Here is a 27,589-nt window from a genome sequence, read left to right as displayed (position 1 = left end):
CGCAGCCTCAACGTGTGCTGTGTGAGAGGCAGCGCTAGTCAGGCCACCATATGTTGCTTGCTAGAACCAACTCTTGCTTTTGTCGAGCGCGCTTACACTCCAGCCTGTCTGATTTTCCGCTGAAGTGTGCATTCGCCTTTTAATTTTCCTCGCCATCATGCCAGCGACTCACACAGCAGCGCCTGGTCTTACCTTACCTTGCCTTGGCCGCATACGCTCGGGGCATACGCTTAAAGGCAATAATGCATAATATTGTGGAGCAATTGGCATTCGCAAAGACTTATGCGGCTGCAAACTGCAACAGTTGGGCAGTTACATAAATAGTCGCGTTGCATGGCAGAGCAATGCCGGCATCGCGCTCTATTAGGCGGCGACGTTGCAGCAGTTGGGAGTTACGTGTCGTGCAAGGACTAGTGGCAAATACAATTTTCTACATCTGAAAGTGAATTTATGTTTGGCTAAGTATGTGCGCACGGCTGTAGCATGGCATTCATGCCATAGGGCATGCACAAGCGGCAGCGCAGGCGTGAGTGAGTAAGCGCAGCAGCGGCAGGGAATCCCAGTTGGTGTTGCCATATTTGCGAATGGGCGCATGTGCGTATGTATGTGTGGCGCGCACAAGTTCACACGCCCGCAAGGATTTGCGCGCACACAGGCAAATGCAAGTAGATGTTGCACATGCATGATGGCTAATGTGGCAAATGCAATAACTTAGACTGTTACGAAATTGATTCAGTACGATTTTTCCCAACGTAAGCACTTTCACTGTGTGTATGCGATCAAAGCGCACATACATGTAAACTTTGTTGTAGATTTTTGTAGTATTTATAGCTTAAAATGGTAATGGGTTGTCAGCTGCTGTGCGAGGATAGCGATCTCCTAGATAAACTAGTTGGTGAGATGGTGGGAAAATATGGTTCTGATAACAAATTGCAAATCACATTTTAAGCACAGCGAAAGAAAGTATTTTAAAGGCTTTTCGATCAAGAAAGTTGTGCAGGGAAATATTTTGTAAGTTTCGCAAGCGACAAGTGGTGCGCGGGAAACCGCAGGCCTATTGGCTAAAATGTAAGACGAAATATGCAGTAATTGAAAGCTTTATGGTACAAACTTTTTAATATTCGTTTAATGAAAGCTTCGCTTTTTTGTAAGAAGATAGTTTTAAAAGCCTTAAAAACAGCTACATAAACAAGCTTTTTACCGAAAACAATTTCACGACACAGTAACGAACTTTTACAAAACTGTCACAAAATTGTAAGGAGCTTTCACAAAACAGTAAAGAGATTTCACAAAACAGTAAAGAGCTTTCACAAAACTGTAAGGAGCTTTCACAAAACTGTAGAGTTTTTAGAAAACTATAAAGAGCTTTCAAAAACAGTAAAGAGCTTTCACAAAACTGTAGAGTTTTCACAAAACTATAAAGAGCTTTCAAAAAACACAGTAAATAACTTTCACCTAATATTACAAAACTTTCACGCAACTGTGAAAATCGAATATTAAAGATTTCCTAATTCACGAAACTAACCAAAGCAGCTTTTTAGCGCAACAGCTTTTGTGTAACAGTGAAAGCTTGCTTATCAAACTTAGGCGAAAGTGTTTAATAAACTTTCAAATGTCTGATTTGCGCCAAAATAACTCACTTTACTTATTAAAAAAATAAAAAGCTTTCACATACATATGTATGTTTTATGTTTTGATTTATTTTTGCAATAAACGGCTGTTGAAATGTAGAACAGACCATTCACTCATTTTAAGTACAATGAACAATTTCTGGGTGAAGTAGTACAGGCATTAAAAAATAACGTGCAACATAGCAACGCGCATGCGCACAAGCAACAGCGCCAAATTCACTGAAAGTGATGGGCTACGAAAATAAAATTATAAATAAAAATTATTTGGGCACGTGAAGCTAGCTCAGCAGAGCAGTATTTATTTTTTAAATTAAAATTTTCAGTTTATTTATTTTTTGTTTTTTTTTTTTAGCTAAAGTCAAACACCTTAAAGTAGTTTTTCGAGTAGTCATTAACATATCAAACAATTTGAGGTTGCTGCAAGAATATAAGTACGAGAGAAGCAAATGAGTTTGTGAAAAAAATGTACACAAATCACCGATCAAGCGCGCTGATCGATCGCGCTTTGCTTGCTCAAAGTTTATGTCATTTTCGTAAGAAAACCACTTTAAAAAATATGTGTGGCGAAACGAATTTTTTCAAAGCGTTTGCTATAGTTTTTGTTGTCATTATTGAAAATCACTTGCTTGTCAAATCAAATGGGATGATTTAACAAAAAAAAAAATATTAATAAAAAAAAAATGGTGTAAAAGGTGAACGGCGTAATTTTGTATGGTAAAAAAATATTGAACACACAAGAGAGTAAATATCGATTTGAATTACGGTCTGCGCTTTTGTAGCTACAAACAGTGGACCTAAGCAAACATTCAAATTAAAGTGTAATTATTGTCTCAGCCACGATCAGCGTACGATCGCGTTGAAGCGCTTGCAACGAAATGCGGCGATGACTAGAAGCTCGCTGTCAGTGTGTGTAGTACCTGTTGTTGACATTGATTTCTATAATTTTTGCTGTTGTAATACAATAAACAATCGCTTGCGCTACAAGGAAGTGATGGCAAAGTACACGATCACTGCTTGATCATAGTTTTTAGAGGGGGAATAAGGGATATATGTTTGTATGTGTTATTATATGTAAATTACAAAATCAATGAGTGTAGAAAATTTCATTTGTCATCGTTCCCATTTCAGCTTATAATTGTGTGCTATTGTTTTTTCAATGGCGGTGATCGCGCGTCGAAAAGAGCAGTTTGGACGAGGTATTAGACGAAGATATGGGGCGGAAACGAGCTAAGAAAGCGAGTGAATGGAGTTCAAGGAGGAAGCGAAGGGTCTACTGGTACAATAAATCAATGCGTTGGAGATATGTATGTATGTCGGTTGAGGTGTTGAAGTACAACAAAGGAAAGTGCAATGAAATGCTGCTGTTAATTTTCTAAGGAAAACTGTGCTAAGATTCGTCTATTAACAGTTGTTAGCTGAGAAAATTACAGTTTGGGAAAAATAGTATTTCCAGGAATGTATGAAAAGGCTTTAAAAAATATAAGAAGTAACAAATTGAGCAAAATTACAGCGCACAATACGATCTCTGATCCTCTACATAAGAATTAACTAAGAAGAAGTTTCAAGAATCAAATTTTGCAAAAAAAAACTGAGTTTTCTTTTCAAATAAATCAAATTATGTTTAGAAATTGGCTCAAATATGTCAATGTATGAGCTAAAACCTGGTATGGCAAACGAAGAACCCTTTGCTGCCGCACAGCAATGTTTTGTAGCTTCAGCTAAGCCGGCAACAACGTTCAAAACCTTTTTGTACGGATTTCGGTCGTCGTAAAACATTTTTGTCTTCATCACAACTTTTTCGGGGAGAGGCTGTCGGATTGTTAGGTTCTTGCCACAAAAACAAAAAGGCTGCACGGAGAATGCTGAATGCTAGCGATCAAGACAAGATACATAACACGCTATGCTTTGCGGCAGAAACCAACAGTGAATGAGCGCTGCTGCTGGAGCGGGGGGAGCACGCACAGGAAGACAACACGGCATATTGTAGGCAGGCAAAGCGAGAGCCTAAGAAAAATCTTCCCACGCTACAGTTTGGGCACTCAATCCATGTGAAGGTGAGGGAGGGGCATGCAGCGCATGAAGGAAATGAGCATTCGACCTCATTGTTGTTGTTCTTGTTGGTGTGTCGGTGATAGTGCCGGCGCATATGGAGCATTAAGTAGCGGCTACCAGAGCCTGGCAGCAAGGCAAGCAGGCACTTCAGTTAAATATTTCGGCGTCCCTTTTCGGCTGCTACTTCGGCGGCAGCAGCGGCAGCTTCTTGCCTGATCTTGCTTGTGCAAGACAAACAGTGTGTCGTTGTTGTTGCAGCCAATACCTGTCGTTTCAACAACAACTACAACAACTGCTTTGCGTGCGCTCCACGAAGGGATGTGCGCTGTGCGGTGGCAGGCAAACACGCAAGTAAGTGGAGCCACTAGCCGCGGTGAGTAAGGCTCCATACGCTAGTGTGTGTGCGTGTTGGCAACATTTTTTGTTACTTACTGTTTCTCAAATGTGTGCGGCTCAAAATTTAAAGACCCTTCAGCTGCGCTACTCACTGCTGCTGCCACGCTGCCACTTGTGTGCTGCTCTGTGCTCTTCTTCTGCTTCCACTCCGTTTTGTGTGGAATTTTTTCGTTGTTTGCCCGCTCTACGCCAGCGGATGTTGATTACACCTTGAATTTTGCGGCAAACATACCATTTTTTCGGTGCCTGCAATGCAATTGTTGCGCGCTTCCTTTTTTCGGTGAACGCTGCCAGCTTGCTGTCCTTCGGCCAGAGATATTTATTTCCAGCAAACGTGTAAACGAAAAGAGTCGCAAGTAGTTGTGAAAACAAACAACAAAAGCAAATCGGAAGCGTTGCAATTGCCAAAAAAATACAGCTGCCACATGGTTGCACCGGTTTTTCAGCCGCCTATACTTTATTATGCCGCAGCCGCTGCAGCCGACTTAATCGAGTAAATGGCCTTAAATTGTGGTGTTTGCGTAGTGTGCGAGTTCTTTCTGGGTATAATTTGCCAAAAGAAAGTAATGAGCCAATAAAATACACAAAAAATGTTGCAGGATCAGCAGATATGCGTTGCTTAATGCATTTATGAATGATGTGCTTGCTTGTAGCAGTCAAAAGTGCGTAGCGCTGACAATGTAGCAAGGTTGCAGAGGTCGAAGTATGTGACGGTTAGTGCGAGCGGGGCACTAAGTAGTGGTGGTAGCAACTGCAGCAGCCTTTTGTGTAAGTAAGTGGGCAGACAAGTGTTTTAATCAAGAAAGGAAGTGAGCGATTTGTCGAATAAATGAATGAGTGAATGAATAAAGCGTGTTTACTTAATACCTTGAAGAGTGGCCATTGTGTTGAGAGCATTATTAATACAATGTCAATATTTTTAATTTAAATATTTTTTAATAATTATTAGGATTATTTATACTATTTATACAATTTTTGTTTTTAAACAAATTTGAAAAATATTTTTCATTTATTTACTTTTATTTTTTTTAAATAACTATTGTTAATTTTTATTTTTTGTAATTTTTTAATGTATAAAAAAATTTCAAAATACGTTTTAATAATATTAATGTATTTATTATTTTATTTTAAAATTGAAAAATATTTTACTTTTTTCTAGGTATTTATTTTTTCTTAATTTAATATATATAATAATATAATAATATATATTTTAAATTTGTATGTTTTTATTTAACTTTTTTTTAATTATTAATTTTATTTTGTTTTTCAACAGATGCACATATTTTTTAATTTCTTTTTCAAAGTTTTTTTTTTAATCATAAGTTTTATATTTTTATTATGAATATTAATATATTTTGTTTTTAATGTATATTTTTTCATAGTCCCTTTTTTTCACTCACCTTTATCACAATAATCGCCCTGCCAGCCAGTCAAGCAGATGATTTCACCGCTCTCCGAACAGGTGTAATGTCCGAAGGGATCATCACGTGGTCGACATAAATTCGCACAGCCAGCTCCATAGTAATGCGCATCGCAGGTAACGCGAAAATCGTATTCCAACCAGGTGTATTGGGCTTCGCTTTTATTCGTTTTCCACTCGGGTGATACTTCGAGTACTTGTTGCAGCGATAAGCGCTGGATTAGTATACCTGGAAAAAGGTAAATTTGTTGATTAATAAAATGGAAAATAAGAAATATAAAGAATAATTTGCAAACAAAAATTGAAAAAAATATAAAAAGGCATTTAAAAAAAATGAGACAAATTATAAAAAAAATTAAAAAAAAAAACATAGAGACGGAAAAAAAATTGCAAAAATAATCGGAAAATAAGGAAGGGGATACAAGCAAAAAATATGAAAAGAAAGAGAAGACAATAATGGACAAATCACATTCAAAAGAAATTCTCAGGCCTCAGCACATTTGTAGCGTTCAGTTTTAATTTTTTTTTGGCTCGTTGTTGATGTGTGGACTACACCGTGTTGCTGCAGCGGTACTTAACACTGCCTACATGCACACTTGCGCACTCTTTTCGCTTGCCCGCTGGTGGTTAGGCTATTAAATGAAGATTAATTATTGTGCATTAGTGAAAATGAGAGGCCGAGCCGTGAAGAAATGCCAGCGAGCAACAGAATGCAGCGGCGAAAAGCAGATTCAAGTATGTATGTATGTAGATGCTGTATAGGAGATGGGGCACGCAGATTGCCATGGTTAGGTTGCAGGTTGCACAGGTAGATACTTAAGAAATACAGAAGGTTTATTGTAAGAAGAGAGATATGAAGTTGTTTGCCGCTGTCTTTAAATTATAGATGGTTATCGTAATGTTTTTAAGCGCTACAAGTTGCTTGTTACACTTTTCTTATGTGTGCTGCTATTACTGATTTGTTAATTTTGTATTTCACTCAACACTATAATTAGCGCGGTTTCCAAAGAAATCAATGTTGTGTGATTTTTTACTCAGGTATCAAACTGGCAAGTGTACTTGTAGCGCAAATTAGAAAAAGAATACTGTACACACTTAAAACAAAGTGTTGGCCACATGTTGCTGAATAGGAAAAAAAATATTTCTGATTTTAAATATGTATAAATTAGCTGGAAATTAAAGAAAAAATTATAAAAACTAGTTAAAATTTGGCAACATGTTGCAAACAACATTTGTATGTTGCGCAACAAGTTGCAAATTTAATTTAATTTGTTTTTAATTTTTTCAAGTAACACTAGCTGGAAAGTAAAGAAAATTTTACGAAGAATTATTTAAAATTTGGCAGCATGTTGCAAACAACAATTGTTGCGCAACAAGTTGCAAATAAAAAATATATATTTTTTAAATTGTTGCAAATAACACTATATAAAACTATTTTCTAGTTTAAATATCGCTATGAAAATGTAATGCAACATTGTTGCCAGCATGAATAATGTGCCATTGTGCCATTACTAGAGGCTTGCTTATTATTATTACTAATTTTCTTTTTAAGTGTTGAGTATAAATAATTCCGTATTAGAATCAAAAATATGTTTTATAAATATTTTCAATACATCGGAGCAGTTGCAAGCACAACTACCGATTGCAAGTTAACTGTTACAAGACCGGTCTGGTGAACTGTTGCTGGCAACATTAGGTGAGATGAGTTGCTAAATTCGTATAAAACTGTGCACAAGCGTATGTATGTAGGTGTGTGTAAAAACTTAGCATAACGCTGTGGTGTATTTGCAGTAAATTGCAGGTGCATGAATGGTGAGTTGCAAGTGGTGTGGAAAAGAGACAAAATAAGAAGCACTAAATAATGACAAGCGCAAGAAATGCAAGCAAAAACAACATAACTACCGAAAAAGCAACAATAATTTTACAGCCAACATCAAATTACAACAGCAAAGGCAGCAATTGCGACGACGATGCTTAAAGTTGAAAGCAGCATAAATCTCCCGCATGGCTAGCAACAACGTTGCACACACCACGCCACACACTATAATAACATGCAATATATCTGAGCGTGTGTGTGTTAGCTGGCAGTCAACGAAACCGCATTATTATACACGCGACCGATGCATGCGGCTGGTATTGCACCGTGCAACGGCAGAGGAACGAAGGTGATTGTGCGCAAAACGAAAAAGGCAAAAATACCGCAATGGCCGTAAGAACCCAGAGGAACATAGTAAAAGTTGCAAAAAAAAACAACAAAAGCAAAAAACAGTATACGAAAGAAAATAATTTTTAGCACAAAGTCATGGGGTGCTGGCGTCCGTTTGCCGCGAGAGCGCGTAGCATCGCATAAAAGCCAAGCAGCGGCAACAGCAGCAACATAATCGTCATGGCACAGCGGTCAGCAATAACAATAAACAACAATTTCTTAGGATTGGATTTTCGAGGTTAACGTTATGCTGCGCACTGCGCACCGCCTTGCCAGAACTAAAGACTTAAGCAACGAACCGCAACAGCCGCGCGTATTTATTGTAGCCTAACTGGCAGGCGCTGATATCTAGGAAGTTGTTGCTGCACCGGCCAATGCACTGCAGTAAAGGCAAATTATTTTCGTGCTTGCACCCCTTTTACATACATATATGTATGTATATATGAATGTTCGAATATATATATAAATAGTTTTCGCTGTTGGCACTCGTGCTCTTCTTACTTTCCGCTGGCATTTTATGGCTTTCGCAAGTAGCTGGCAAAAGCAAAAGTGTTTGTCGGTGGCTTAGACCTTCCTTGCTGCCCTGGCTGCTGCTGTCGCATTTAATTTTCACTACTCCTAAACGAGATCTGCTTGAAATGATAGCGCAAACGCGGCCGTGTAATTGCCGGCAGCCGGTAGTACGTGTTTATGCCGCTGCTAGTGCCAATAAAGTGGCTGGCGTGTTATGGCAGCAGACGGCAGCGGTGAGTAGCAGGCAATGGGATGGCCGGAACAAGTGTTTAGAATGTTGGTGAAGGCGTTAGAGGTGGCAAGTGAAAGCAATTTTGTGGCGAAAAATTGTTTTCTATTTCTGATTAGTTAAATAAAGGCTTTTATATGCTGTGTTAGAACAGAAAATTTTACAAAAATACTAATAATAAGAAGTACAAAAAAAAATTAATTTCAAAAATATAAAAAAAAATTCGAAGATCACTTTTTCATGAATATAAAATATATAAAAACCAATACGAAGATTTATTTTTTATGAGCATCAGTGACGTAAGGATCTAAAGGCAAAAGAAAACAATAATTTGGGCCAACTTTTTAATAAGATGTAATAATAAGGCTTCCATTTATTCTATTTATCGTCTAAATCTGCGGTGATCCTCAGATGACTTTCGGCGAGAACATAATTAACTAATGCTTACGACGATCATTAGCATAGCAGTTAGGCTGCTATTTACCTTGAAATAACAAATTAAATATTTTTCTAACAAGTAAAATATCGCTTTCTACAATATCTTATCTTAATGCACGATCGTTAGAGATTCTTCAAACAATATTTGTTAATTAATTACATTTTTAATACAAAATATTTAGCATAAAAATGTGATAAAAGGCAACTCAAACCAACAGAGGATCACCGATCGTAGGCAGTCCGACTTTTGAAAGTGTCGCAATTTTCTACTCCACTGCATTTGCCCCAAATTGGCTTATCACATACACCTGCCTGCCTGCCCGCCTTCCAGCAACAAAACGCCACATATCAACGCAATAAATTTCCAGCTTCAACCTACAAAAGCAAAATTTCACTCTTATCGCACGTCCACTGACAGTGTCAGGCGTGGCGTGGCGAGCGCATGCGCAAATTCCCAGCGTGCAACTTACACGGAATTGCCGGCGACCTGTCACAGCTTTTATGCGTTAAAAAGTTGCCAGAAAAATCGGCAAACAAAAAATATGTTTTAAGTGCGACAGCTAGCAACTAGTTTTCCATAAGCTTATCGCTTATAAAATGCATTGCGTAGAAACATTTTTCATGCCACACGTAAAAGTAGGAAATCAAATTAGCAAACGCGCAAATATTAACAACTTCACGCAGGAGACGACGTTAAGTCCTTTTTGTTGTTGTTATAAATTACCGCGCGTTTCTCATTTTTTATTATGAGCACTTCATATGCGTAAGTTTGTCTGCCGCATTTTTGTGGGATAACAACCACAGCGTGAATGACAACAACAAAGCGCCAGTTAGCTGCTGGGGCATGTGTGGTGTGCTTGTGCTAAAATTAGTAGGAAAAAATGTGCGTCTAATAACCTGTCATACTACAAATCCAACTGTGCGCATGCGCGGCGGGCAGCGACGTTGTGGCGTGCTGCGGCAGGCGTATGTGTGCAGAAATTGTAAGCAACCGCAGGAGAGGAGGCGAAAAAAGGCATGCGCGCAGCAAGTTGACGACTTGGCTGGTGTGCAAACGCAGCGAAGACCACAACAACAACAAACAAAACTAACAAAAATAAGCAGCTAATGGCTAACGCAAATGTGCAGCGCTTTTAGCTGATTGCCAGCGCATAGGCAGCAACAAACGGGCAGCCGAAGCAGCAGACAGACAGAAAGACACATGAAGTTGCTACGCAAAAATTCCGAAAATCCAATGGAATGCCAGCACTGAGAGTGCTTGTTGTACAGCTGTGCGCATGTGTGTATGCAACTGCGCTGTGCCACATGCCACATTGGCGGCGCAGACATGCTGTGACACACACAAATCTCCGCTTGTGTGCAGTAGTAAGCTTGCATGCCAGCTAACCAGTCTCTTAGCCAGCTGCTGCACGTTGGTGGTGACTTGGCGACCCAGCACATGCGCTTAGCGGTTTTTTCTAACATGCAAGCTTATTTTACTATTTTTACACAGATATCGTACGAAAAAACTTGACGAAAAGAGTTGCCCTAGAACAGGTGCCATACTCCGCGTCGCTTTTGAAATTTTCAGCAATTTTTTTTACAAATTTTGATTTTGACTTTTTCGAATTCGAATTTACGCTGGCAACATATGCTTGTTAATTAATTAACTTAATTTGTGAGCATTGCAAAATTTGGCAGAAATTTTTGTGTCTCTTTTTGTATTTTTTTCGTGTCAACCGGTTGTTTGCTGTAAGCAACATGTTGCAAAAAGTATGAAATTTACCAAATTCACGAGTTCTCAATAGAAAATGACATTTTTCGCATATTTACCGCAGTCTAGTTAGAATTGACTCGACTGTCAGCGCGTTCGTGGCCAAACTGGCTGCCACGAGAACGCCATTAGGTTGCACTAGCCGCGTATTAGCACAATTAGCTGGCTGGAAGTTTGCGGTGGAACTGGTCAAGTGCCACAAAACTTGCTGCCAGGCTGAGCGGTTGTCATCGGGCGAGCAGAGCTGTGTGACAGTTGTGTTGCAAGCACACTTACATACATATGTGAGTTGTCAATGCATACAATTTCCTGCAGTTGACAATGAAAAGGTGTACTACACGGCGTATGACCAAATAAATAAATTTATTTTATGAATTTTCGGCCTAATTAGTGCGAGATTTCGAGCGAAAAACGCTAAAAATTAATAAAAACTAGTTTGGAAACATATCATGTCTGCGTTTGAAACACAGTCAGACTGCAACGCTGCTGAGCAACAAAAGCTAAACGAAGCAATCGAACATACACAAACAGCCGCAGAAACAAGAAGCAACAAGTGAACGCAGAAATAACAACTACAACACAAACCTGAAACAGCGTATAAACACATAAGAACAACAAAACTTTCAGAGCACAAGTGCCACTCAGGCCACAAACGACGCGCGAAGCAAGAGGCGAAACAAAAACGCAAAAAAAAAATAAAAACAGAGAGATCAGAAAATATTTTCGATATGCTGTCGGGCGGCGAGTCAGCCAAGCAAAGCATCACGTTAAAATTAAAAGATAAGCATTTAACAACTTGCAACAAGCACTTGCAGCAGCGCTTAAAAGCACCAACAACTTGGCTGTGGCATTGGCAGAGATTAATTGGTAGGTGTAGAAGCGTTTCCAGCAAGAAGAGGTTAAAATGTTAAGAAGCAGCAGTAAACACGACACACAAAAAGATAATGCGCAGCGAAAGAATTCTAAAGAAAAATGTAAAAGAAAGATTAAAGCGTAAATTAAAATTATGAAGAATGCAGTTAGCATGACCTCTATGCAAAACAAGTGGCGAATATTACAAAACAGCTTAGCGCAAAGAAAGTTGCGTGGTAAGGTTAAAAACTGGAAGTTAATATTAACTGAAAATCATAGAAAATAAAGTGATAAGTGAACAAACCAAGTTCAGCAGAAAAGTTAGCGAAACATGAAACAATTTACGATGAGATTCCAGATTGCTTAACTAACTGGCTGATTTCAGGCATAAGATATTATATGGGATCTTGAGTCAGAGAATAAATACAAATTCCATTAGTCGAAAGACGATGGTTATCTTAAGAATACAAAATTATTTAATGCTGATGCTATAATCTACATGAGTAAGAGTTGAAGCGCCAGCGTGTGTATCGCACCGAAGCACCTTATGCACTCGACGAGTGCTGTAAGCAATACGCCATGCGGCGCGCACAAAAAACATGGCATTTTTTGCGTAATTTATGCTGAATTTAAAAGTTGTTGCAAGCAACAACTGGTTAGTTGGACGCTTAGCCGGTGTGCGACAGCTGGACAGATAGCGTTGGACAGGCGTAAAGTAAGGACGGCAAGAAAAAAGTAACCAGAAACAATATTAAACAAAAAAGCCAAAGCGAAATACACGCAACAACACAACAACAATTTAAATTTAATGAAATTAATCCTTGACAAGAGTTGCAGCAGCGTCGAGTCATATGGCATAAAATTAAAGCGCGTTAAATTCAAAGGAGTTGAAAGACTGAGAGTTGCTGCAAAAAATGCAATAATATTACGAATCGCGATAAAAATCTACAAACGACATGCAACATCAAACGAAGCAACGTGCAACGCACACACAGGGATTCACACAAGCAAGCAAGTTTTTGTTGGCGGCGAAGGTGGCACTGCAAGTGCGCGCAGCCAGTTATTTGAAAGGAGAAGTAGAAATCGCAACAGGATGCGCACAGCAGGACACGCACGCAATGCACAGACAAAAAGTGAAATGCCAGCGCATGCAACAGCGGCCGAACGACAACAAAAACCACAAAAGCGTAGAGGAGGCGTTGCGCGCTATTGGCATGTAGGCAAGCAGGTAGGCCGGCAGCTAAGCCGAGATTGCAGGTTAACGGCGGCGCGGCGACTGCATTGAAATGGAAAATGAAAAATCGTGTGGCAATGTTAAATCATTAGGATGATGTAGGAGTTATTTCGATTTTCTATGGAAAAAAGTGTGCAACAAAGGCAGCAAGGGTGGGAAGAAGCGACGTATGAGATTTTTTCGACCTTTTTGTGTTTGATGCGCATGAAAAAGTATAATTAAAATTCCACAAAGCCCTATTTTTACCTATTTTTAGGCAAGAGTGTATGGCGTGTAAGGAAATTTTTAATTAAGGAAACACCAATAGCAGCTATAGGCCGCGGAGTGTCTGCTGAGCAAACGAAAACGTTCGATAAATGTTTGGTTAGACAATGAAGTGGCCGAATAATGAAGAAAAGGCTGAAGAAAAAGAAAGTATTATTGGCAGTTTGAGTATTTTCTAGGCAGAAGTAGGAAACATAAATCAATCGCATCGAGGAGGCCTGGGAAAATTGCTACGAATAGTATGCCACACTGGCAACATATTAACATACAAGCAAGCAAGCATTCAATAGGCATTAAAGCATTACAAAAGGCAGAGAACAATAAAAAATGAAGAGAAAAGCGCCGCTGGCAGGTAGAGCAGCTGTTGACTGGCACCGATTGCCATTGGAAATGTGAGAAGTTCGTTGTTAGAAATGGTAAATGTGTACAAAAAATGCTGCAGGTCACTGCTGCGCTGTAATATGCGCTGCCAACGACGATTAACAAGTGACATTGGAACTGGAAAATAAAAAATGAAGCAACCTGAGACGAGCTAGGCAAGTGAGAAGCAACGAAAGAACATTAAAATCAAATGAATTTTACAATATTGTGGGTTTTGTAGGTCGAGGCATTGAAAAATTTCATATAGACTCTTGAGAAGAAAGGAATTTATGGTTAAAAATGTAGAAAAAAGAGCATATTGTTACAAAAAAGTCAAAGCGTTTCGAAAAAATACAAAAATGTGTAGAAAAAAGCAGCATACACGTTTGCGCCTACTTGCCACAAGCACTGTGTGGTCGCGGCATGTTGACATATGCCAAAAAATCCAGCAAAAAGCGCTGCGCAGCGCATGCTAAAGCCTGCAAAGTGCGCGATTGATGTGCAACATGCCACGCCGCTGCTTGTACTCCCTCATACACACACGCACACGTGTGTATGCTGGCTTTTTTGTCGCAGGACAAAACAATTTTATCGCTTTGAATAATCAAAAGGAATTTAAATTGCAACAAAGCGACGATGAACCAGCAAAAAGTTAACAGCAACGGAAATCGAAGATGCGTCTGTAGCCAGCAAACAAAAAACGCAGGCAGGCAACAAACAGATGCGACATTATTGGCATGCAACAACCGAAATGCGCGAGCAAAAAGAAGCAAAACTTTGATGTTGCAGTTAGCAGGCGATAAATGCGCGCTTGGCGTGCGGTTGACAGCGCGAAAGGAGGCGGCAGGCGGGCGTTGGGTGGCGTGCAAGCGAAAACGGGGAAATAAAATTAACAAAAAGGGCGAGCAATGTTTGAGTCAGCCGGAGTGTTGCTTGTGCGGCAGACAGAAACATGCGGCATGCAACAGCAGGTACTTTGGTTTGCTGGCTGGCTGGCATTAAATTAAAAGCGAAGTAAAGCGCAGCATTCGTGCTTATAAAAGGGAGCGCACATACATATACACTAGTATGCACACACGAGATGGATTACACGAGGCCCAACATGAACGCTGACTTCGATTTTGTGAAATAGTAAAGAACGCGGATGAGTTGTAAGGCGCAAGCATGCAACTAGGCAGCCCAGCGACACTGTTAAGCGCTTGTTACTAGGCGACTGCCAGCGAGACAATAAATAAAATCCACTAAATAAAAAAGTGAAAATAAAAACAATTTAAAAATTTGATAGCGCGCGAGTTATTTCTGCGATTCCACATGCCAACTACCAAGCAGCAGGAACGACGAGCCACCGCAGCAGCACAGCAGCGCGTGCAACATTGAAATGTTGCGTGGTGTTGGCAAAGAGTAGACAATGAAATCTACCAACAGCAGGCAGTGTGGACGACAGACAGACAGACATGCAGACATCATGCAACCAGTTAGCCAGTCAGCGCGCACAAAAGTCGTGATTCGGCGGCGCTTTTTAATGGCGCACTGTAAATAGGCGAACAAGCGCGCTACAGCAACAACACAAATCGCGGTCGCATACATTGCTGCTGCCGACTGGATTAAAATATTTGCAACATTTAACGAGTGGCAGCCAGCAATAGCGGCGCTGTGGCAACAACGGCGAGTGCTGCTACACGTCAAAGTAATTGCTGCATTTGCAGACGCGCTCGTCCGTCCAACTCACTGTCCACACAGAAGGCAGGCAGATGGCAGTACGAGCGCGGGTTGTTGCTGTTGGCTGACTGTCGAAAGATGCAGGCGCGCCAGCGTAGATGGCGTATTGGATGTTGGTTAAATTAATTGTGGCTAAAATTAAATTAATACCAACTAAATGGAGAATTAGTCGTGAAATAACGAAGCGACGTTAAATTGCGGCAGACACAAACATGGCAGGGCAACAAGCGCGTTGCCCAGGCGGTAGCGCGGGTAGTGAGCGGCGTGCACACTTCCGTTCTGTGGCAGCCGCAAATGAAAGCATTAAAAACTGCAGAAGCATGAAATGAAGTGCAACGCATTTCAAGGTTTTTGTGAATAGCAACAACAACAACCACAAACCGTACGCGCTGGCGTCCTCAACAACAGTATGCGGGAGCTGCAAGCGGTGGATAAGCCAGGCTATAGCAACGAATATTGTTTTAAGTGGCAACATATACATGCGCGCAGCGATGTGCAAAAAACCAGGGACAAAGACTGATATTTAAAACCACTCAATATGCCGGAAATCTGCAACAGCAACAACACGGCACAGAATGTGGTAAGAATGTTAGTCGCAAGACAACCCAAAATGGGGCTGTTCAGCAGTGTACAGCAGTCAAAGGGGTAGTTTGTGGCAGGATGATGCGCAAGTGTCAGGCGCTTAGGTTTTAGAAGCACAAAAAAGCAACAACAAAAAATTAAAAATAACCTCGCTGCCAGAACGCATATCAAATGACAAAGCAAAGTTGGTGCGGTGCGGCGCGTCGAAGCGGCAGAAGCATGAAAATGTCAGCAAACAGGCGAAATGCGTCGATCCTCGTACGAGTGATCGCAATAATAATTTTTGCCTTTTTCGTTTGACAGGATGCGCGCATATAAAAGGATGGCATTAACAGGATATCAATATGTATATGGAAATGAAAAAGTCTTCGAAGAACTTAAGGGCAGGCAGCAGCTTTGGGGTTGCGCAAATGATCGCAAGTGCTGCGCGTGCGCGTTGAAGGAAGTAGTAAATATATGGGTTTGTCTGTAATCGGAGTAATAAGGAAGTGAAGTAAATTGATTGGCATATTTAAGGGTAGCAAATGCGTTTAGTATTAGAAACGGTGGCTAAGGGAATTAGACGAACAAAAAACTATGCTACCAAGAACGGCGTGATCGGTTGAGAACATGTGGGTAGGTTAGGTAATATTAGAGGCTCAAAGACACTAGAAATGAATATGAAATAATATTTTTTATAGCAACTTACTGCTTGAGCGCGTATTGGCGCTGTTATTTGTGTCATGCAATGCCTCGACGATCAGTGTGAACGTGCCCTGTAAGGAAATAAAAGAAAAATATTATTGAAAACAAGGAGAACAACATATTGAAAATACTTATATGGAGTGTACTATGTTGCAATTTATCATAATGTGTGCGCGCGATCGCTAAAGATCGCTTTATAAAATATGTAAAATATCTTAATATGCTTAAAGAAGGTATAACGGTTACTTTAATAAATTATAAAAAAAAAATGTTGATCTACAGTGATCGCGAAGCACTGATCTTTAACATATTACTGGAGTTAAACATTTTGATATTTCTTTATAAATATTGATTGATGCCCAAAAAAATATTGTCAGCAAGAAATATATGAAGAACAGTGATCAGTAGTGAGCGCGAATGCTTAACACGATCAGTGAAGATCACTACAAGTTTAAAAAGAAAACTTTGTAGACTTGTTTTTGAAAACATTTACTTGGAGTTAAACAATACGGATGTAAGATTTAAGCGTTGATCACTTTTAATGATAAACTAAGTAAAGATATAAAGTGATCGTGCCGCACGCTGTTTGCACGAACGAGTACTTTCAACAAAAGACGATTTCCGCTCAAAATATGACAAGCAGATAGTGGCAAAAGAGAAATTTACTAAAACTCAGTTGGTTGGGGAGCATGAAATACCGGTCTTCATAAAGAAGATCATTAAAAATGGTGAAGATTGGCGATCTGCATGAACAAGGTAATCAAAAATGGTGACGATAGGCGACAAAGCGAAAATTGTCCATAAATTTAAAGTGCATAAAGTCACAATGCAGCGGAAATATTAGCGTAAAGCACACGCCATTAGCGCGGTCGTAAAAAACTCGAAAAAGCACACACAAAATAGAAATAAAAAATGAAAATTTAAATTAGCGACAAATTAATAAATTGTGATAAGCACACGAGACTATCAATAAATATATATGTACGTAAAGTGGCAGCGGAAAACCTAAGCTGTAAGTATATGAGTTAAAAGTGAAAAGGCGCTGCCGAGTGCTAATGGAAAAAACGACGCCTACGCCGCGTTGGCCGCAATGCAGCGCGCTTAAAGTGGCCATAAGAAATATTATACAATAAATAAATGGAAAACTAAATACGCTAAGTTGGCCGGCGTAGCTGAGCGAGCGTGGTAGGCGCAAGCTGTGCCAATGCAAAGCTGCCAAGCGCGTTGTTGCTGCTGCTGTTGTCGACCTGCTATGAATAATGCAATCAAGTAGCAAAATTCATAACTAACGGTGTGCGCAGGCGAGAGGCAAGCGCAACAGTTGCTGGCATTTGAAATGCACTGTGAGCGCGCGCGCGCGCCTTGATTAGTAACACGTACTAGGCTCAGCTGTATTGGTTGCTAGGCGCATGCGTGCACGCCACTTGCCAAAGCGCCCTCAATTCATACAAACAAACAAAATTTGAATAAAAATAAACACACAGCACACATGCGGCGACTAAAATTGTAGTTAGTTGTTTGTTGTATGGCTTCATTTCGCTGTTGAATACAAAATAAATGTAGATAAAGCTGCTCGAAAATGCAAGCGTGAAATATGCAGAGGAGGATGCGCCAACGCCTTGGCCATTCGGCGATTGCAGTAAATTGTTGCGCTTTCGATTTTGAAAGCAAAAACAGGTTGCGCTGCAGCGGAAAATATAATTTTCAAAAAACATAATAAAGGAGTGTGTGGGTGGCGCGCGCTTCCTACTATGATAACGCACAAATGATAAATGTGAAATTTGCATATTTTAAAGATTGCATAAAGGCGCAGGAACTTGATGCGCGCGTATTAATTTACAAAGCGAAAATAATAATAGATAATATTGAAAACTAGTTAAATGAATTTTTGTAATTTTTTGTGTTAATTTCTGGCTTATATTTTTATTTAGCGCTCTTCCACTATACGTGGGCTGACGGAAACGTTACGCTAAACTGCGGACGAGGTATTTTATTGCGGAGAATTTCGGAGGAGGAACGCTCAAGTGCTGGCAAGTTAAACTGAAGAATTCAAAAGCAAAAAATTGTTAGGGCAGCAGGCATTCAAGCGCAAAAGGCATTGAAATGCCGCGCAATGTGCAAGCAATTTGAAAGCGCTTGCGCGCAGCGTTGGTGAATGGATGCACCGTCAGTGTTAGGCAAGCAAAGCCACGCGGTAACCAGCTGGGCGCGCTGAAGAGGAAGTTATTGCAAGTCACAAATCAAAAATCGGCAGCTCATAAAAAGTCGCAAACACACAACGGCGCGCAAGTGCATGATGAGTTGAGCACAGTCGGTTGCTATTGCAAAGGCGCGCTGTGTGCGCGCAGCACAATCAAATGCAATAATTTAAAGCAAAAATCAATACTCATTTATTGCATTTGCTAATTTGCAAATAATAAATTTTGCAATGGCAAAAATATTATTGGCTAACAAAGCGTTTGGCAAAAATAAATTTTGGGCGCAAAAATCTGTAGGCGAATCATAAGAAATATGGGCACGGCAGGAACAAATCAGACGACACACAGAGTGCCGTTTGGCGCGCAATAAATTGCAAGCGGCAAGTATGTTGCAACAAAAGCCGCGATGAGGTGGCGAAAAGAAAGCGCGCGCGCACCTCAAAATACCCGCCAAAGGTGTTGCTGTGCGCTGCTGGCGCATGTTGTTGTAGGTGATACAAGGCATTGGCGAAATAACGATGCCGGTGTGGCGAATTATGTTGCAAAGATGTTGCCACTGAACGCGTCAAGGCGCGCATTGTCGCAAAAGTCTGCGAGCGGTAGACAAGTAAGCGATCAGCAGTTTGATCTACTGAGTGGCGACCGAAAAGTCTGACACAGCCACAAAGTGCATATATGACAGCGCACAGTAAGTTCCATTACTACTGCTGCGCGTTTCATTTGTCGCCGTCGCGCCGCCCATAAATTGTTTTCTTGTTTCTTCTATTTGCATTTATCTTCAGGGGTAGCTGCGCCGCTTCGGATCTTTTTAATGAAATGAAGAAGCTACAGCAGCAGTAGACAGTTTGCGCTAAAAATACACACGTTTGCATCATTGCCAGCGCGCGTGTTGCGCGACGACATGCAACAATGAAACGCTAGGTCGCGTGCAACAACGTGGGGCAGACAGAAGCGCTGCATATATAGAAATTTACAGACAACCGCCACAAGTCAATGAGTTAGTAAATATAGAGTGTGTATACACCGACATGCATACGTAGCTAAGCACATATGCATTTGATGGCATGTTGCGCGCCTGAGATTAAAGTTCAATTTCAGCAGCCAGCAACACCCTTCGCCAGCGCGGACCCCAAAGTTTACACTCCCCAACGTGCGCGTTGTTGTTGTTGTGTCTTTGACAATAGCTATTTTTAGGCGGCTGACGACAGTATGTGAAAAGTAGGCGTGCTACGCGGCTGATCTTGCAAAATGAGTGGCACAAAGGCAGGCGTTGACTGCGAAGGGGCGCGCGCAGGCGATCCAATGCTGGGGCTTCACCTTTTGTAGCTGTCAGTCGTCTGACAATTCAGTTGGTAAATGCGTCTATGTGTTTTCGTTGGGCAAAGTGAATTTCTGCTATTTTAAATTCGATATAATTCTGCTGAGAAAGTGCGTATTTGTGGCATGGAGTTAAGCTGTTGACGCATCACAGCGCATTTATTATTGACGAGTGTTAAGTAAATTATTTTTTCAATGCTTATTTGGTTTAGTGCAGACGCCAAGCAGCACGCTGCAGCATGGGCCGCAATGACCCAGAAACTCACAAGAGGAACACAAAAGATGGTGCAACAAAATGGGTTGCGAAGGAATTATAGTATATAATATATAATATGTATATAAGATATATCTATGTATATACATACATTTATATTCACCGTCAGCAACAATGTGGAACACAGGCTAGCACTTGGAAGCCAGCGAGAGACGGCAATTAGCGGCAGCAAAGCAATGTGGAAGAAGAAACGGATAATGGCAGACGAAGAAACTTCAATTCAATTATAGATAACGCAAAAAGCCAGCGCTCGCAGATAAGCAGCAAAAACAGCACGACCGCGGAATTTCACGTGCCACATTAATTTGCCACAGTCGTAGCGGTTTGACGTCCGCGCAACCGGAGTTGGCGATGTGGCAAGTACCTTGCGCCGCGGTGTGGCAAATGCACGGCTACTTCGAGGCTTATCCCTTAACCGCTACTAAATTGCTAAAACTGCATTTGTCGTTGTTGTTGTGAAAATGATAAAGATGACGTTTGCAATGTTGACGACAATGACGCGCCGAACGCTGACAAGCGCTGATGGCCGACGTTAATGACACCAGTCAACCAGCCGAGCTAGCGCGCAGGCCGCGGCACCACGCTGATCGCACAGCGTACGCCGCGCCGTAGTTAGTGCAGAGAAAAGTGGATATGCGCAAAGAGAGTGACGGCCAAGCTGATAATGATGATGACTAGTGACGTTGCACATGCGCGCTGCGGTAATTACACATGGCGTGTAGCAACTATGCGGCACTGTGAAATAGGAAATGCTGCTGGTGCTGGTGGTGGTGGCAAACGGAAGAAGGCATGCGTAAAAAGTAAGCGCAAGTAAGTGAGTAGAGAAGTGGGTAGTAGAAGAAGGTAGCATATAAGTAAATCACCCTTATGCAAGGAGTTGCAAGTTGTATATATGCATGTGTGGCTGTATGCGCACAATGTTGACAAAGTTCACTGCGCTAAACTGCTGTTGCAAGTACATGTGCGCATATGCAAGCGTTGAAGTGAGAATAAAATACTGTTGTTGTTATTGATGTTACATACATACGCGCCACAAGCCAGCGAGTGTGGTAGAAAGAAATACTTTTCATTGCCACATCAGAGGCTAAACATTATGGCGCTGCAGTGAGTCTTCTATTATATGTTGCATGTGTGCGTGTTAAAAATGCCGTTGCGCGAACCCAAAGTGGAGTTGAAAAATACGTTAAAAATTGCTGAATTATTGTGAAGCTTGAGTGCGTCGCAAAGACGGGGGTAACAAAAGCGTATATACAAACGCGGCGGCTCGTAGAGACAGTGCAGCGCGTCTGTAGAATGCTTGCCAGAGAATATGCAGGTATGCCATAATGAAACAAAAAAAATATTAAAAATTATACGCTAGAAGTTTGAAGACACCTAGTGAGCGGCACATACAAATATATACATTAATTAAAGCCGCGCTTAAGTAAGCGCTGCCGTTTTAATTAGAATATATATAAAAATTGTGAAAATTTATTTTAGGAAATTAAGATTTATTGAGAAATATATGTATGTAAGTATATATTTGTACTCAAAACTCGCACGTGTTACGAAAATAATATGCCGCGCAGGCGAAATAGGGGCGCGCTGTTGTTATTGCCTTTGTTGCAAGTAACGCTGCATTGTGCTTTATAGGTGACAACGAAAATGAGGGGGCGCTCGCATAGCATACGTGTGCAACACGCAATATAACGCAGAGTACTTCGTGGAACGATATTATTATTTGTTTGACTGCTAGCCGAAGATGCAATAAACTAATTGCGGTGACAACGCGCGGGAGGGGAGAATGTAAAATGCATAATATGTAACTGTTTTATTCAATTATAGCTAAGGCGCTAAAAATGTCTTTGTAGGCGCTGCGTTTTTGGTGAATGCAATGAGTGTGTACGATATGAGCGCGTATAGGAAGCGACCCAGTAGGAAATTTAACCAAAAAATTAAGACTAAAAGTATTTATAAAAATGAAAAATAATAATAAAAAATAAAAATAAAATAAAAACCAAAAAAATAATATTTATTCATTAGTGCCTCCATTAAATTTATATGGAATTCGAACACAAAAATTAATAATATTTGCGCTTACTCAGAGATAAACATATTTCCAATGAAAAACGGCAATTTGTAGGGGCTAAGATGTGCCATAACACGCGCCAGAAAAGAAACAACAAAACCGAAGCTACTAAATAGGCGCGCTGGGTGGCGGTAGAAGAGCGGCAATATGAATTAGAATATGAGGGCAAGCAAAACATATGTATGTACATATACGCGTTATGCTTTTGAATGGCAAAAATCCAATTCGAAGAGCATAAAAGTAAAGTGCTGATCACAGCAAAAATAACAACAAGCCGCGTATTTACATTAGCAAGCCGTATAGAAGGGGCGCCGCTAAGTCCAAACGCAGCAAGAAAGCGAGCGCGCGCAAAGCGGAAAGGCGACCGCGCAAGCGCAATCGTCAAGGGAATAAACAACAGCAAGCGCAGTGAGCGCGATTGGTATTATTTGTTGTTGTTTTAGTGCTGCTAATGGTGGTGGTTAAGGTGATGGCAGCGCAACGATTTGGCCGTTGGGTGTTCAACATGCTGGTAGTGGTGGTGGTGGTTGGGTTAAAGCGAGTACGTCGCGAGTTAGTGCGCACAAACACCACCGAAAAGGGGTGCTGCTCTACACTTACAAGCGCGCACGCGCGGCGGTTCACTGCTCGGTATACACAAGTCGACGCGGTTTTAGCGCATTTTAATAGCTGACAGCTGTTTGGCGTAAAAAGCGGCAACTGAAATGTTTACTTTGCGCTATGAAGTGGCGGCGCGGCGCACCAAGTGTGTGGTGGTGGCGGCGCGGAGCGGTTAGGTGTTGCCGCGCACTCAAACGGCCAGCCAGTCAGCCACCCCTTGTCCAACGAGTGCATGTATGTACATATATGTATATGTGTGTATATGTAATCGTGCGCTCAGTTGGCGGCGCTTAGCGACAGATATGTAGATATGCTTTTGCACCCCAGCTATAAATATATTTGCCTTTGTTTATTTGTTTCTGTGTGCATAGCTCATTTATGACTTTTTGTTGTCGTTTTTGTAACGTACTTTTTGCGACAAGGACACGTGCTTGGACGCGGTACAAATTATAAACAGCGAAGAATAATAATTGCTAGCGATAAAAATATTTATATGGATTCGTTAATCGGTTTTAAGTGAAACCGAAAAGTTTAAAAAAATTTAAAAAATTAAAAAAAACTTCAAATGAAATAAAGAAAACAAAATCTACAACAAAAATGCTTAACTAAATCCACACTAAAATATTAAATATAAGCTCTAACTGTTTATTTATAAACCATAAATACACACATACGCACACTCACATGCATATTTTATGAATCAGTCAGCATAAAAGGCCAACAACAACAACGGCAAAAGATCATACCAACACGAAGCGAAAATGTGCCACTTGGCAAGCGCTGCGATGGCTGCCTTAGTGCGGCAAGTTAGCGTGGCTTAACGCATGTCTACACACACACAGCTATATGTAGGTATATGTTGCATGCAACATATGATGCGCGACAGTCGTGTAAGTGCAACAAAAACAACCGTAAACTTTTTCCCCACTATTTTAGCTTTTGCAAGTCAAAGCAAATCACTTCCCGTTTCGACAGCCGAGCGCGCCGCAGCCTATAGACGACGAAGTGTGCCTTTTGTTGTTGTAAATGTATCTATACATTTGGATTTTGTTTAAAAATAACTCGAAAATGTTGTGAGGCATTAATTTATAGCAGCGTTTTGCCTATGTGTGCGCGTGTGTGTGTGTGTCCTCACTTTGCTGTGCAAAAACTCGGCAAAAATAGACAATAAAGAGGCGTAAAAATATAACAGTAAAATTTTGTATTTAATTTTTTAGTGTTTTTCGTTGTTGGGCGGTGAGTGCGGCAATAACTTTGAACTTTTTCCTGGCTTTAGCCGACAACTTTTGTTTTATTTCTTCTTTGATTTTTTCTTGCTAACAACGACTCGGATTTTTAATTAATTTATTAGTAAATTAATATTACATAATAAGCTTAAACTTAATTAAAAATAAAATTTTTGTTGGAAAAAAGTGTTTTTCACTTACCGGCCATGCAAAATTGAAGGCGAACTGTATGGGATTCGTGAAGCCTTTGCTTTTGAATTTTTGCGTATTCGTTAGGTTTACCGAGTTCTCTCCGAGTACCGGCGTCACAACGTCACCGAACGTACACTGTGATGTCGTATCGATTTTGGCTTGATAGTGTTTGAGACAAACGCGAAACCGTGTCTTACATGTACCGATACATTTGCCTGTTTGCGGATCGGAAATGCCGCTACAGCAATTGCCCTCACTGTCGCGACCGTAATCGTTGTTGAAATAACGTAAACGTAATTCGAACAAACCGGAACTGTGGACCTGGAGAAAGGAGAGCATAAACGTGATGATTAGTATTTTTTGAAGAGAAAATTATTTAAAAAAATTACAAAAATATATACAAATCAACAATTAAGTAAATACATAAAAAAATTTTAAATGATTTCACAAATTAAAAAAATTTCACAAGTTTTTCAAAAAAAAAATTAACAATTTAAAAATTAAAAAAAAAATAATTTTCGTAATAAAAATAAATAAAAAAATTTAAAAAAAATCGTAATAAAAATAAATAAAAAAATTACAAAAATAAAAATATGACTTTTAGTTTAGTTAAAAAATTGTCTTAAAATTCACAACTGCACAAAAATAATCGTTTGATCTACCCACTGGCAGCTTCATCATCCACCCAGCAAAGACAAACAAATTTTATTTTAAATATTATTTTTAAATTATTTGCACGCGCCGCCAACTAATCGTATTATAAAGCAATTCATTTCGGTTAACACGTAATTTATTTTGTTCTTTTTCAACGCTTCTTGTCGGCACCAACGCTGGCCTTCCAACAATTCCACTTAAAAGATGTTGCATTCCGCGCTGCTGCGCATAAGTCTTGTGAAGAAGCGAATTCCAGCCAGCCGGCAAGTTACCATTGCAACATGACAATAAATCTTTCAGCGTGGTATTTAAGCAAAATGCTACAAAATTGCAGTCAAGCGAACACAGCGGCAGCGGCGACAAACGGCGCGGCAAATTCTATAATGCTGAGAGACAATAAGCTCAAGTTGAAGAATTCTTGTCGGCCGGCAGCGGCAAAAACAAAAAGGTAGCGCGTGGAATTAAAATAAAAGCACAAGGCGATACAAATGAAGAAATTGGTGAATTGAAGCCAGTCGGCTGGAAAGCCGGCGGACGGACGGCTGTTCGATCACCGAACGCCTCGGCCGCTTGCTCAACCCGCGGAGCTGTAAATTACGTGTTGTTGGCGTGCATATTTTTGGCGCACTGTTGTTGTTGCAATTGTTTTTGTTCCAATTTTTTATTTGTAAGGACAAGTTTGTGCCACAAAGCAAGCAATTGATGATTAAGACTTTAACTTTTTTCTCAAACAACACAGTCTAAAATATATATGTACATACAAAAATTATATAAAAAAATAAAAATATTTAAATTCGAATTTAAAAAATTAAATACAATTTGATTGATTTGCATTAATTGTTTGTGCTGAACTCAATTTTTTAAGAACAAAATTAAAATTGATTTTAAATTAACATTAAATTTAATTTTTTTAATTAGCTTTGCACTTATATTTTGAATTTTCTATTTTAATGCTTAATTTTTTCTATTAATTTTTAAAATTTTCTTAATTAATTTTTTAAATTTTTTTATTTTTTATTAATTTTTTTAATTTTTATTAGTTTTTTGACTTTGTGTTTTTGATTTTTTTGGATTATTTTTATTATTTAAACATTTTAAATATTTTGCTTATTTATTTCGTAATTAAAAAATAGTCATAAGGTAGTAATTTAAGATTTTAATTTTTTAACATTATAATATTTCCTTAATTTTCGTAAATTTAAATTTTTAATAGTGTGATATTTAACTTTTACTACAGTCTTTCTCCCCACAATTTTTTTGAAATTTTCATTGTTTGCCCGCAACACCAACGCTGCTACACGGCGGCGCTTCCCACCAAATCACAAATATACACACACACACAAACAGGCTTGCATTTCAAAGAGAAACATTTTGCTGACATGTGTCGAACTGCTTTACGAGGAACTTGCGACTCCGAATACCAAAACAAAAACAACAGCAATAAAAAATGTACACATATGCAAAGTGTCATAAAGATAACGAGGCGTCTAATTAGCATAATTTGATTTGCGGCATTAAAAAGGCAGATTTTTAAATTAACAAAAAACAAAACAACAACAACAACAAACGCTGATAAAAGCCCAAAAATGGCAGCGGCGATTTTCGCATTTTTAGTTAATTTACTTTGTTGTTTTTGTTTTTGCTTTCGCAGCTGCTGTTGGGTGATAAAACTGTCGGCATTTATTAGCGAAACTTTTTATTGGCGAGCGGAGTGTTGATGGACGGAGCAACAGCAAATTCGGCTTAATGTGCGAGAAGACAAGGGAAACAATCAGCGCCGCCACTTTGTATTGTTTTGCTACATAAATTTGCTAGTTAATTAGAAAATGATTAAGTGATGCGGCGAAATCGAACAAAAAACTTAACACAAAATGTTAAAAACACAAAAAAAAAAAAACAAAAAATGGAAAAATGCTAAATCATAGATTAAACTAAAATTAGAGATTAAAACAACAACTTAAGACAGTAAGACATCGTTAGATTTTATGCCAACATATGCTAATTGATGTGATAAAAAACGTGAAGCCGTTGGTTTCGATTTGCGGTACACATTAAAATGAGACCCACTGTCTGTCTAAGCAAATCGATTCCAATTTAAAGGGAAAAAAATGAAACAGGGCTTAAATAAATCGGGTTAAGCGGATGCTAAGCGCTATAAAAATAACGTTGTGGGGAAACCAAACGCTGAGAAATATCTTCAAATTATTGTAAATTGCTTTTATAGCTCACAAATGATCGATAGTGAGCGACTAATGACAAGAAGTAGCTGAAACAGTTTATGCTAATAAATCAATTTATCCGATATACATATGTACATACACACAAACATAAACATATTTATAAAAGCAATAAAAAAGTGAGCGCGGCAAGGCAACGGAGCTGAATTTAGAAGGCATGAGACAGGAGTGGAAGCCGTTGGAAATAAAAAACGAATTATAATATTAAATATTACATTAAATTAATTACGAGATGTTAAAAATAAATTATAAAAGATATAAAAAACGGAAAAAATATAATAAATGACTTAAGAGAAGAGAAAATAAAGAAATGCGAACCACAAATTAAACAAATAAAAACCCAATAATTTATAAAGGGTACAAAAAAAATATTTAATAAATACAAATAAAAAAAGAAAATTATGAAACCAAAATATGTAAGAAACAAAAAAAATGTATAAAAATAAAAAAAAAATAAAAAAAAAATAAATAAAAAAAAATAAAAAATTAA

General features: G+C 39.4%; 1 protein-coding gene across 1 annotated transcript in view; it reads right to left on the bottom strand.

The window, feature by feature from the left end:
- LOC126759557 (neurogenic locus protein delta) overlaps positions 1–27,589 on the bottom strand; it is a 60,317-nt gene that overhangs the window by 17,436 nt on the left and 15,292 nt on the right. The window contains exons 2-4 of the mRNA XM_050474434.1: positions 24,218–24,529; positions 16,338–16,404; positions 5,480–5,728 (exon numbers count right to left, since the gene is read on the bottom strand). Coding sequence (XP_050330391.1) covers positions 5,480–5,728; positions 16,338–16,404; positions 24,218–24,529 — 628 coding nt within the window. The remainder of the gene's footprint in view (positions 1–5,479; positions 5,729–16,337; positions 16,405–24,217; positions 24,530–27,589) is intronic.

The sequence above is a fragment of the Bactrocera neohumeralis genome, chromosome 2, assembly GCF_024586455.1.
Source record: "Bactrocera neohumeralis isolate Rockhampton chromosome 2, APGP_CSIRO_Bneo_wtdbg2-racon-allhic-juicebox.fasta_v2, whole genome shotgun sequence".
Lineage (NCBI taxonomy): Eukaryota > Metazoa > Arthropoda > Insecta > Diptera > Tephritidae > Bactrocera > Bactrocera neohumeralis.
The sequence above is the reverse complement of the archived record's forward strand: the minus strand, read 5'-3'. Positions and strand labels throughout refer to the sequence as shown.